The 14,099-nt window shown below is 37.2% G+C and overlaps 2 protein-coding genes across 2 annotated transcripts in view; both read right to left on the bottom strand.

The window, feature by feature from the left end:
* The window catches only part of LOC123867499 (UPF0389 protein CG9231), a 212,597-nt gene that overhangs the window by 15,296 nt on the left and 183,202 nt on the right, over positions 1 to 14,099 (bottom strand). The window lies entirely within an intron of this gene.
* LOC123867492 (lachesin-like) overlaps positions 1 to 14,099 on the bottom strand; it is a 32,707-nt gene that overhangs the window by 12,213 nt on the left and 6,395 nt on the right. The window contains exon 2 of the mRNA XM_045909539.1: positions 2,010 to 2,107. Coding sequence (XP_045765495.1) covers positions 2,010 to 2,107 — 98 coding nt within the window. The remainder of the gene's footprint in view (positions 1 to 2,009; positions 2,108 to 14,099) is intronic.

The following is a 14,099-nucleotide window of genomic DNA, read 5'->3' as shown; positions in this document are numbered from 1 at the left end:
CGAGTGGATGAGAAAGGCGGAGGACCGTGTTTGATGGCGCGCTTTTGGAAAGGCCCATGTCCAGCAGTGAATGAATACCGGTTGATGGAATGGAACCCTTAAACTAGAGATCCTATTGGTTTGGTTCTTTTATAATTCTCGAGCGCTCAAATCTAGTTCAAATAATATTACTTGTATTATGGTAACTTAAACGAAATATCAACATACGTTAAGCAACACTGTTGCTTTAACAACACGTAGGTATGTAGTTCTTAAGTAGTTCTTGGTTTCAAGTTGTTAAAGCATCAAGTTTTGTAGTATGCACATAACATCCACTTTGCTTCAGCATTCAATATTATATTCAAACATGCTGATGCCCGCGACTACGTCCGCGTGAATTAAGTTTTTAAAAATCCCATGGGAACTCTTTGGTTTTCGGGGATGAAAAGTAGCATATATCACGCTCCAGGTCTTAACTATACCAATGCAAAACGTCATCACGTCAAACCATTGCTCCGTTTTCTATTGTACATATTACTCGATTATGTTCGAAATTATTCTATTGTACCGACATAGCCAAAGCTCGCGACTTCGTCAGCGCGTATTTGGCTTTTTTATCCCATGGTAACTCTTTGATTTTTAAGTCTTGTCTTTAAATATATTCATCCAAAAAATCACGTCGCATCGTGGCATGGTTGAAAGATAAATCACCAATCGGTATTCAATATTTGTCATGTTTAACATGCAATACACTGTTAACAGGGCTCTCTCCGCCACTCGTTTCCACTCGTTTCATACAATCGTAGTTCCAATTTCATTTGAATATTAAGCAACCAAAGTCTATGAAATTTTGCAGACATATTCTAGAAACTAATATCTGTGTCTGTGGTGTTTTAGATTTTTCTAAAAATATGTAGTTTTAAAATTACAGGGGCTCCAAGATTTGTATGAAAATTTTAAGACCGCGTAACTTTGAAACCGAATATTTTAACAGAAATCTGGAAAACCACAGACATAGGTATTAGTTTCTAGAATATGTCTGCAAAATTTCATGGACTTAGGTTGCTTAATATTCAAATGAAATTGGAACTACGATTGTATGAAACGAGTGGAAACGAGTGACGGAGAGAGCCCTCTTAAAGCCTTGCAGCATTCGGGACGCAAGTTAAGACGCGAACAACACGTAAATACTTATCAACTTTTATTGAGCGGGCCGCAACTTTGTTGCTCCTGCCAAGCTTCTACGATCAGCTACTTTAAGGCACGATAGGAATTTTCAATGCAAAATAGTCCTTAAATTAAAGCCAGTTAGGCCAAATTTTGCTTGGCTTTGATATGCTAAATGAATAAGCTTCCGGCTTCTATGTATGCTTTATTTAAGAACGGGTGCCGTAGTGAATTTCACAAGCAAAATCATATTTTCTTAAGTTTTAATCAGTTTTGCATTATCCTTTGAGAAGAGATTTAATCTAAGTTTCAAATCTATTCGTTCTATTTCATCTATACAAATATAAAAAGATTTGCGTAAAATTTTTTATTTAATGATCTAACCACAAATTCACGGTTTTCGAATTTATTCCTTTACTCGTGCTATAAGACCTACCTACCTGCCCAAACCGCAAGTACCCTATAGGTTTTCTTGACAGACACGACGGACGGACGGACGGACAGACAGACAGAAAGACAACAAAGTGTTCCCATAAGGGTTCCGTTTTTCCTTTTGAGGTACGGAACCCTAATATACAAATGTATTAATATAAAAATATATATGGAATGATATGAATAAATAATGAAACCCGTACTGAATTGCATTGAGAAAGTTAGGTACTAACATTTTTAACTGAAATTGAACCTGTTAGGTACTTATAAAGAAGAAATATAAATGTATGTAATATTATGTATAAGTACTGTTGATCATGATGAGATGGTAACAATTTCATGGTTTATTAGCGGTAAGATGGCGGTAAGAATTCCTAGTGCTTTTATCTCGGCAAATACAAAGGAGACATTTGTGGTTACTATGTGCTTACCTTGTATGTAGACAGGTTGTGGACGGTACATGCTAAGATCGCTTCTCGCCCAAGGGCCGCCGTAACATTTTCTATAGGACCACTGAACCCGGGCTCATCTGCAAGAATACGTTTCATTTAAAAATGAAGAATACTTTAATCACTGAAAACACTTACAGTAAGTCAGTCTAGATATGGTCTAGATTTAGTTGTAAAAATTGACATTGGCATACAATGACAACGGACAATTTTTATTTCAAGTGGATACACCCAGCCGAGCACGAGCCTATAAATCTAGTCAATTCGTATCTCCTCTTGTCTTGTAGGTATATAAAAGAACTAGCGAAAGACCGAGAGTTCGCTCACGTGGATTAAGGTTTTTATAATCCCGTGGGAACTTTTTGATTTATGGAATAAAAAGTAGCCTATATCACGTTCCAGATGTTTAACTATATCCATGCAAAAAAATCACGTCAATTCGTTGCTCCGTTGTGAAGCGATCGGAGGACAAATTTCGGATTTATATTTAGGTATACAGGTAATGATGGGTAGTGATAAACTGACTGACCGACATATCAACATATAGCTCAAACCACTAGGTCATGGGAACTTGAGAATTTGCATAGACGTAGATCTCGATAATGTACCCAACGTGGGTAATCAATCATATTTTAAGGGAAATCAGAAAATAGCAAATTAAAATAAATATCCAAAACACTAACCACCCCTTTCTAAATTAACAATTCATTTAAAAGAGCAGTAGTCCCTACCCATTAAAATGTATATCTCGTACCCAAATTGTTAGCTTCATTAACAACCGAATTAATTCTGTACATTAACTCTTAGTTTGTATAACCCGTACCGTTAACATTGATTTGTTTTTACTTCACTGTTTATTATCCTTAACTTCGCAAACAATAGGTTCGAGGGTAGTTCAGAGCAACCCCATGCCTCCCACTTGAGATGGGTTGATTTAAATGCCAGATAAACATCACAGTTATATTATTATTTACGCCTGAATAAACCTAATAATATTTTACAAATAAGTTATTAAAATATAATATTATATAGGAAAAGGCAAATCGATCAGCTATAATAATAAAATTAGTTGTATACAATAATCAAGATACCGTGTACGTTCGTCTATTTAAGATACGATATCGATAAGATAGTATTGGCGTAGACGATTACCTCACGTGCGAGCAAATTGACACAATTTTCTCCACACCTTTACTTCCTGACCTCGCATTGCGTTAAAAATACCTAAGCTTACCATTATTTGAGACGCCGAGCAATGTACCTAATAGTGGAAATCCAAAGAAAAGAACTTACGAGGTATTTTTTTTTTGAATGAAAAAATGGTTTTTCACTGTAGTAATCATAAAATCAAAGTAATCATAAAATGGAAGCTCAGAATTCGAGATTGAACACAAATAGGTCTGTAAAATGGATATGTAGTACGCACTATCCCAGAGGTTTCCGGACTTTTTTTCTCATAGACCACTTTCAAAATTAAGCTGGTTCTGGTGGACCCCCAGCAGCTACATTTCTACCATATTCCCAAAACTCGACAAAAAAATGTGAATATTAGATCTAAATATGGGCGTTGCGGCTGAGTTCCTTCCAACTAAGAATTAATAGTTTTCGAAAAAAAAAGCGAGAATCGATTGATTGATTAATTTATTGATTATAAAAGTCGTATTTCGTTCCTTTGCAAGTCTTGATACGTTGTATGCAAGTTTTTACACGTAACAGTCGCTGAGCTTCTTAAAATATCATCTGTCTACATTATAGAGAATTCAAACCAACATTTTAGTCATTTTTTAGGGTTCCGTACCTCAAAAGGAAAAACGGAACCTTTATAGGACCACTTTGTTGTCTGTCCGCCTGTCTGTCTGTCCGTCTCTCCGTCTGTCTGTCTGTCCGTCGGTCCGTCTGTCCGTCTATCCGTCTGTCATATCTGTTAAGAAAACCTATAGGGTACCTACTTCCTGTTGACGTAGATAGGTCTTATTGCACAAGTAAAGGAATAAATCTGAAAACCATGAATCACATGAATCAGGTTACATCACAAAAAAAATAAATGTGTTCCAATTTTCAAAGTAAGATAACTATACCAAATGGGGTATCATATGAAAGGACTTTATCTTTACATTCTAAAACAGATTTTTATTTATTTCTATCCATACCTAATAGTTTTGGATTTATCATCCCGTCGAGTCTCCCGTGGATCTTTGGGGGTCAACCTGGAGAACTAGTGCACTATCCTTTATTCTTAACTAGCCAGACCAGACTCGAGACAACTCTAGTCTGAACTGGCTAGTAATCACCCAAGCAAAGCTGTGTTGCCAAGCGCTTTATTAGTCTAGGTACGATGCCATTTAGAAACCAGGTAGGGGTATGGCCAGAGTTTAATAAATACTGCCATACCTACTCTTTCTAGGTTAGCTCTAGTCCATAGACTGCATGCTCACGTACCACCAAGTGATTGGTATTGCAGTCAAGGGCTAACTTAATAAAGAAATATCCATAACAGCAAGTTTTATAACGAGTCACTATAAAAAATCTAGAACGATTTTTAAAAGTAGATAGCTTAATTTCCTTCATTTACAGTGTGCAGTGCTCCAAATGTGCTCAGATTATATTTGTGAAGCGGAGCGCATTAGTGTAAGTCCTATTTGGTAACTATAGCTTGACGTATTGAGTGGAGGGACGTCGTGTTTGCGCCAACATACCCCGGCCGCGGCCGGCGCGATAGGGGTGACACAATAACTGCTTCCAGCTTACCCGGTTCTTCGTGTGCTTGATATTACACTTCAATTATTACGGAGTTTATTCTACTTACTGGCTGCTGGTATATTTTATAAAACGTAGTGTATTAGTGTATTCAGTATCAGTAGGAATCAAAAGCTTAATTTGCTGTAAACTGCTGAAACAGACAAATTTGTGTGGTGCAACTTGCAGATGCGATATGCACCACCCGCCCCCCACTCCTAAGCATGCAGGAAAAGCCAGCCACCAAGCAAGCAATACGCACCATCATCACGCAGCACCACACAAATCCCAAAACCACTCGACGCACGTTTCGCCCCGACACCGGAGCATCCTCAGGAGATGTAGACGTTACAATGCACAATTGCAAAGATTGTGAAGACTGAAGATCTACATCTCTGGGAGGCCGTCAAAATTAACAGTTTTAGACCATTTTTGTAACAGGGTCTATTAGTGGAGTCAATGGAGCCTTTTCGCCGAAAGGCCTCAGAAACAGCTCCGATATCAATGATTTATTTGTTTATTTTTGTTCTTTATTTTTATAATTTTATAATCGATAGAGAAACTTTGCAGCATTGTTCCATAATTGGATTCCAACTCATCAATCCTGATGCTGCAGGAGACCTGACCACCAAAGCTGATGGGATTTAGTAACTGTCGGTTATAAATTGATATTGAAGGTATCTGTACCAAGTAAAGACTTTGTCGTTGACTCGAGGACCCAACTTCTCAACCCTGATGCTGTAAGAAATTGGATTCCTAAATCCCGGTGATCCCAAGGGATTTTAAAGGAACATATGTTCAAATGTTTTCACGTGGTACAGAAATACGTTGCATCCCGGGGATGCGCTACTATATATGCGCTACTTTTGTCCTGTAAAATCAAAAGTTCCCACGGGATTTTCAAAACCCTAACGCGGGCGAAGCTGCGGGTATCAGCTAGTGCAGAATATAGCTATCTTAGCTAAAAACAGTGAAGCATATTAGTAACTAACAGCTACACTGACAGGCAAAATTAGAAAAGTTGTTTTAAAATCACTCCCCACTGTTTGCATTATCGCGACTAAATTGGTAGCGCGTCAATTAGTGGCCGTTGACTGATAGACTGGCGAGCATTTGCAATGCCGGGAATTTGAACTGCTGCACATTTGCAATTTGTCTGTGACCACCACGAAAGTGTTATAAAAGAAATCAAAATAATATACTTGTAGTTTGAATTTACTGTCGAGTACACAACACGTAAACATTTTGAACATTATCCGGTCCATCAAAGTCTGCTTTTGGAGTCATTTTATTTTGTCGTGACATAACACCTGATGGTGACAATGCCTTCAAATACAGGTAGGTATATAAATGCCATTTATTGTAATGAATATGGCTATCATAGCTAAAAATAGTGTTGCTATTATATATAGCTATAATAGTTACACTGTTAGCAACGTTGTATTAAAATCACTGGACCCTCTATTTATTTGAATTATACCGACAAAATTGGAAGCGCGTCAATTAGCGTTGACTGCTGAACTGGCGAGCATTTGCAATGTCGGGCATTTGAACTGATGGGCATTTGCGATTTATGTATGTATGTATGTATGTACCACAATACACAAATGACAGGTTGCAAAAAAAAAAAAAACTTAAAATGTAGGTTCAAAAAGGCAGTCTTATCCCATGGTCTTATCAGTGACCACCACGAAAGAGGAATAAAAGAAATTACAATAATTAAAGTTATACTCATGGTTTGAAATCGCTGTGGATTGTATAGCTTTGTACACTATCTGATCCATTGAAATCTGCTTTTAATAGTAGCCATTTTATACAAGGATGATATAAAAGCTTAATTTGCTATAATCCGCCAAACTAACGAAATCTGTATGGTATGCAGCACCACACAAATTCCAACACCCCCCGACACCGGAGCATTCTCAGGAGATGTAGACCTCACAATGTCTAATTGCAAAGACATTGTGACTAAAGTAGCCATTTTTGTCGTGCTTTATTTAAAGTACCTATAATATGAATACTATTTATTGTAATATTATCTAAACTACCTAAACTAATGCAGAATATGGCTATCATAGCTAAAAATAGTGCGGCACATTAGCAACTAAAAGCCACACCGACAGCAGTGATTAGAAATTTTGTATTAAAATCACTCCCCTCTATTTGGATTACCGCGGTTAAATTTGACGCGCAGTCAATTAGCGTTGACTGCTGGGTGGTGCGGCCGGGCCTTGGCCGGGCATTCGCAATTTGTCAGTGACAGCCGCGGAAGTTTCATGAGCTTGTTTACAACATAACCCATGAAATAAGCAATCGACTTATTAACCCCCGACCCAAAAAGAGGGGTGTTATAAGTTTGACGTGTGTATCTGTGTATCTGTGTGTCTGTGTATCTGTGTATCTGTGTATCTGTCTGTGGCATCGTAGCGCCTAAACGAATGAACCGATTTTAATTTAGTTATTTTTGTTTGAAAGGTGGCTTGATCGAGAGTGTTCTTAGCTATAATCTAAAAAAATTGGTTCAGCCGTTTAAGAGTTATCAGCTCTTTTCTAGTTTTCTTGTACAAAAGAAGGTTAGATAACCGTTAGGTTCATAATATTATGTCAATAGACAAATGTCAAGCTGTCAAGATGGACGTTGCCTAAATACAAAATTATTTATTTGAAAATGATGTTTTGGAAAACTCAGATACTTTGGATCGTCGGGGGTGTTATAAATTTTTAATTTACACTTGTTTTATAAGACTGTAATAGACAAAACATTATCTAAAAATATAAAAGGAAAAGGTGCCATTTACAAAAAGGTACCATTTAGTATTAGGTAAAATATATTTGCAACGCCATGGCATGGGTGATACTTTGTAATTAATTTTAACATCTTTGTAAGCCTATATATTACATAAATAAATGGCTGATTGATTAATTGGTGACTGACTGACTGACTGATCTATCAACGCATAGCTCAAACTACTAGACGGATCGGGCTCAAAGGCATGCAGATAAGCTATTATGGTGTAGACTTCTGCTAAGAAAATAATTTGGAAAATTCAACTCCTAAGGGGGTAAAATAGGGGTTTGAAATTTGTGTAGTCCACGCAGATAAAGTTGCGGGGATAAACTGGTAGGTATATTTTATTCCTGATACAGCCTTATCCATACTAATATAATATTATAAATGCGAAAGTGTGTCTGTCTGTCTGTCTGCTACCTTTTCACGGCCCAACAGTTTAACCGATTCTGACGAAATTTGGTACAGGGTTAGTTTATATCCAGGGAACGGACAAAGGCTACTTTTTATCCCGGAAAATCAAAGAGTTCCCACGGGATTCCCAAAAACCCATCCGCTTTACCGATTTGTATGAAATTTGGTACCGAGGTAGCTTGCGAGGTGTAATTGACATAGGCAACTTTTTGTCAAACGGGATCTTAAAAAACCTAAATCCACGCGAAGTCGCGGGCATACTCTAGTCTATAATATAATCCTTACTAATATTGAAAATGCGATAGCGTGTCTGTCTGCCTGCTGGCTTTTCACGGTCAGTTAAACCGATTTTGATAGATACAGAGATTATGACATTTTTATTATTTGTTGTTATAGCGGATAGAATAAATACACTCTATGAAAATTTCAACTCTCTACCTATTACTGTTCACGAGATACAGGAGTCAGCCCGCTGACAGACATACGGATGGACGGACAGACGGATAGACGGACGGACGGATGGAACAGCGGAGGCTTACTAATTATAGGGTCCCGTTGGCATTCTTCGGGTACGGACTTACGGAGGCCTTAAAATATAGGATTTTTAATTCATTTTTCGCGTTCTTTTTTTTGGGGTATCTTATCAGTAATCATCAGTATTATCACGAGTCTTCGCTTTTACTAGCTGTATATTAAAAGTCTCGTCAAACAGCTAGGTAGTCATATTTAATCAAAATCGATCCTTTTTCATTTTGCCGCCTACATTTGACACTCAATTAATGGTGAATGGTCTACTATTAAGGCTGAACGAACGCAATTTTTCGTGACAACACCGGTGTAATTTGTAATTTACTTTTCAATATTCCCAACGACACAGGCGCACATTGGTTACTACTTAACTTCCCTGGCGCAGTGGTGAGCACTGTGGTCTTCTAAGTGGCAGTTCTGGGTTCGATGCCCGGCAGGGGCGTTTCGGTATCTATAATTAATTGTCACTGGTCTGGTCTGATAGGATGCTACGGCCGTGGCTAGTAGGATAGTAATCCTACCGGCAAAGCCAAAGGCGAAGGCAAAGCTAAGCGATTTAGCGTTCAGATACGATGCCATATAAAAACCGATATAGGGTATGGGTTAACAAAACTGCCACCCTTCTTTCAAACTACCCGCTGCCACCTTAGATTTCATTGTCACTTACCACTACTAGGTGAGATCGCAGTCAAAGGCTAAGTGGTCAAACTTTTATTAAACTTTAAGAAATCTGGCAGGGGGTTGCCACGATACTGTGTCTGGTATAGATGACGTGATTTCTAATACTATTCCGAAGAAAATATAAAAAACCGGCCAAGTGCGAGTCAGACTCGCGCACTGAGGGTTCCATACTCGGGTATTTTTTCCAACATTTTGCACAATAAATGAAAAACTATTATATATATATGTATATATATATATATATATATATATATATATATATATATATATATATATATATACACTTGGTACAGTTATCTTACTTTGAAAATTGAAACACATTTTTTTTTTTTTTAAATGATGATAATGTAACCACAAAGCGGTTTTCAGATTTATTCCTGTACTTGTCCTATAAGACCTACCTACCTACCAAATTTCATGATTGTAGGTCAACGGGAAGTACCCTATAGGTTTCTTGACAGACACCACGGACGGACGGACAGACAGACAGACAACAAAGTGATCCTATAAGGGTTCCGTTTTTCCTTTTGAGGTATGGAACCCTAACAATGTAACTTGATACTTTGACGAAAGATTTTATGCATCTTTTTTAAGCTGTTGTCTACCAAAGACACCATGTCCAAACTTCCTAGTCGCTGATCGTTCCTCCCTGTATTAGGGGAAAATTCTCTGAGAAACAATCAGCTTTTATAATTAAATAACGAAGGTCTGGCCCTCACGAGCTCTTAGTTCATTTCGTTACTCATATAATATTTTTACAGTAAATAATCCGCTAGCTTCCGGCATCGTATATCGAAAATCTGAATCAATTCTGGGGATTTTCAGAAATTGTGTTCGTTTAAAAAACCAGAATCACAGAAAAGCGAGCTAATGGTCTTTTCAAAATATATATTGATAGTCCAATAAAATAAATGTCACATGGTAAGTGCAGCTTGCTGTGAAAAATTGCAGCTCGTAAAAGTTTATCCAAAAAAAAGTTGGAGTAATAAATCTTCGTCTTTTGTACTTATTTTGCGTTAGCGCTGATTTTGCTTTTATTGTAACAAATTAATCTTTTTATCCAACTTCCAAAAAACAGGCTGAATTAAGAACCACATCTTTCTCAATTCAGCCTGTTTTTTTATTGAATGTACATTGTACACCGATTTTAGGGTTCCGTACCTCAAAAGGAAAAACGGAATCCTTATAGGATCACTTTGTTGTCTATCTGTCTGTCTGTCTGTCTATAGTGTCTCTCAAAAAACCTACAGGGTACTTTCCGTTGACCTAGAATCATGAAATTTGGCAGGTTGGAATTTATCGTGCAAAATGTCGAAAAAAAAACCCGAGTACGGAACCCTCGGTGCGCAAGTCTTGTGCAAGTGGCCGGTTTTTCAAGATTTATGCGATTTGCAAAATTTTTTTTATCAACAGTAGAAGTTTTCGCGATGGTCCCATAAAAAATTCTGGTTATTTCTGTTTTAATCTGGGTAAAAAATAATGGTCTTTGATGATGCAGGGTTATTGCCAGCCTAAGTTATCAAGATTCAGAAAGTCTTTATAGTGAATTAATATTGCAGGTACCAAGCAAAGACTTCATGCTTGGACTCTAAGTCCTAACTCTTTAATCCTGATGATGCAGGATTTAGCACTCCTAAACTATATCACTATACTATTATTTTAGGTACCAATCATACATAAGTCATTCATCATCAACAATCATTACAAAAAAACCGGTAAGACTGAGTCGGACATGAAGGATCTTGTACAAGAAATAACACTTTTCGGAGCGACAGGTCGAAGCGTTTTTTTTGCATGGGTTACATTTTAGTTAAGAGGATACTTGTCAACGAGCCCCCGTCGATTTCCTACGTATGATATTATTGTTCTTATCTCTATTTGCCCTGGTTCGTGCATTCTCGGTTCCTAGATCGGTACATTTGTGATAACCAATTCAAATTGCTGTGATTGGCTGAATTTACCATGTTCTTGCTGCGACAGTGAGTTTGAGCCACTAGCGGAACAATGTTAGCCGGTCAGAAATGATTGCAATTAGTCAACCTGTTTGACGTCCGTGTTCTGTTTTAGATTACAAAAAAGCAAAAATTGTTGTTGCAATCATCAATTTTAGCAAATAGTGAAAGAGAGTCGGCCAATCAGAGGTCACAACTACCGCCACACTTTCTGTCAAACTTTGGCAGTAGGCCTGCCGAGTAATGAAAACAAATTTTTCATTCTGTCTAGGTGTAGGGTAGGTGTAGGGTTGCCACCTGCCTCTTTTAGATTTACAGGCTACCACCATCAAAAATACGGGGTTTAGATTTGTTTACGGGAGACATTGTTTCTTATATATTGTTGTATTATTGTATTGTTTATTATTGTATTTGAAGAAATAGGCGGTGGTTCTCTCTGAAAGCTTATTTAGGTATTTCAGTTTATTTGTATGTTTTGTATTTTTTCTCTGTATGTTGCCGGGTCTTGATCGGTGAACTGTGTTTACAATGTGGTTTTAAATAAAAGATTATTTATTTATTTCAATAGTTTTTAAAACTCTTCATTTTGTAAAATAAAATGTTATACATTTCATGCATACAATCTTTGCATGTTAACTTAAAATTACATTTAACTTGTAATTCCACCTTCAAAGTATCAATACCATGGCCGTAGCCAGGAATTGATTTCGGGAGAGGTTTTATCAGGGCCGGAACTGAATCCTGTCATGAGGCAAAATACGTTCGCTCAACTTTATGGGCTAATTACCTGGTTAGTTGAATTTCGCCTTTCAATTTGATAGTGGAATAAAATACAACAATGAAAAAGCGCAGCGCAGTGAGCGTAAGTGTTTTTGGTTCAATACAGAAAAAAATAAGTGAAAGGGAAACGAGTTTAGCCATAGCAAGATACTTCTTTACCAAAATTTTGATACTTACTATTCAGAGGTAACTTGCACCCCAGAAACGAACATAAGCTTTTATCCCGGAAAATCTCCCACGGAATTTTTAAAAACCTATATTCATGCAGACGAAATTGCGGGGCATACACCAAGTAATACAAATTCAAAACGCGAGTCAAGCGAGCGCGAAATGTTTGATATATTTCCAAAAAAAATTGGTAAGCAAATGCAAGAAATAGTGTAAGTATTATTTTAGGTTTAGGTTTTTGACGGTCTCCCAGACGCAGTGGCCATTTCTAAATTTCTGGTCTGGTGGGAGGCTTGGGTCATGGCTAGTTATATGGTTAGTATGGCCCTACCGGCCAAGAAATTAGACTGCACTATTACCACTAGGAGGGATTAAAGTCAAGGGCTAACTTGTATAAAAAAAGGCTTAGATCCTAAAACCAACCTCCGCCTCTTTGGCTACGGCCATGATCAAAATCGAGTGGGTTTCGGCTACGCAGGTATTATTCTACGCATTGTCGCACAAGGAAAATATGTATTCTTTCTACTGGACATAACGTCAGCGTTTGGTTTCGCAAGCCAGCCCGGCTGAATTTGTAAAAAACCGGCCAAGTGCGAGTCAGACTCACGCACCGAGGGTTCCGTATTCGGGTATTTTTTTTCGACATTTTACACAAGATAAATAAAAATCTGTCTTAGAATGTACTGGTAAAGTCCTTTCATATAATAACCTACTTGATTTAATATTTAGTTACTTTGAAAATTGAAAATACTAATATTTGTTCATGAACACATGACAGACGAAGAGACGGACAGACGGACAGATGGACAGACAGACAGACGGACAGACGGAAAGACAGACAGACGGACAGACAGACAGACAGCGAATTGATCCTATTTCCTTTTTGCTTTTGAGGTACGGAACCCTAAAAATATTTAGTTTTATTTGCCCCATATTTTATTTTCATAATTACGGGTTTCTGTATCCTGAAATACCAACCAGTAAAATACGGGGCCTCTGGCAACCCTACTCGGAAATCACTGTCACATTCAAGTTAATGTCAAATATTTTGTTTTCGATTACAGAAAGCTGCATCAATCATTATTAAAATATTTTATTTGTTGTGATTGGCTGAATTTTTGAGTTTCAGCCAATAAACAGACTGTTTGCCAATTAAACGTCATAACAATATAAATGCCAGAAAGTTTAACCAAATAAAACAAACTTAATGAGAACTTAGTGAGAATGCAAACGGCACACAATTTATAATACATATTATGTTAGTCGTATATAATAGATATTATAGTAGTCGTTCACTTTGGTAATAGTCAGATTGTCATCAGTAAAATTGATATTGGTTGATGTATCGTAAATTATTGTTTCGGTGACAAATATTTTTATAATCTATTTATCTTTGAACAGAATGGAATAGAATGAAATGGAATGGAGTACAATGATAAATTTTTATTCCTGTAAACTTTTAGGTAAACTTCAAAGTGTTTTTTGGTCAGAAAAATTTACCACTGGTTCGGAATGCCGTTCCTACGTTTCTAGGGTTTCGTACCTCAAAACGAAAAACAGAACTCTTATAGGATCACTTTGTTGTCTATCTCTCTGTCTGTCGAGTGTGTCAAGAAAACCTCTAGGGTACTTCCCGTTGACTCAAAACCATGAAATTTGGCAGGTAACCTAACTGCGTAATTTTGGCTAGTTTTTTTAATCGATAAAGAAAGTTTGCGACATTGTTCAATAAAAAATTTGGATTCCAACTCCTCAATCCTGATGTTGCAGGGGACCTGACTACTAAAGCTAATGGGATTTAAAAAGTGTCGATTATTAATTGATATTGAAGGTATCTATACCAAGTAAATACTTTGTCGTTGACCTCAACCCTGAATGCTGTAAGAAGTTGCATTCCTAAATCCTGGTGATCCCTCGGGATTTGAAAAGGATCATCCGTTTAAATGTTCTTACGTGATACAGAAACAAGTTGCATCCCGGGGACGGGCTATTACGGAGAGGCAACTTTTGTTCTGGGAAATGAAA

The sequence above is a fragment of the Maniola jurtina genome, chromosome 8, assembly GCF_905333055.1.
Source record: "Maniola jurtina chromosome 8, ilManJurt1.1, whole genome shotgun sequence".
NCBI lineage: Eukaryota > Metazoa > Arthropoda > Insecta > Lepidoptera > Nymphalidae > Maniola > Maniola jurtina.
This window is presented reverse-complemented; position numbering and strand designations above follow the sequence as displayed.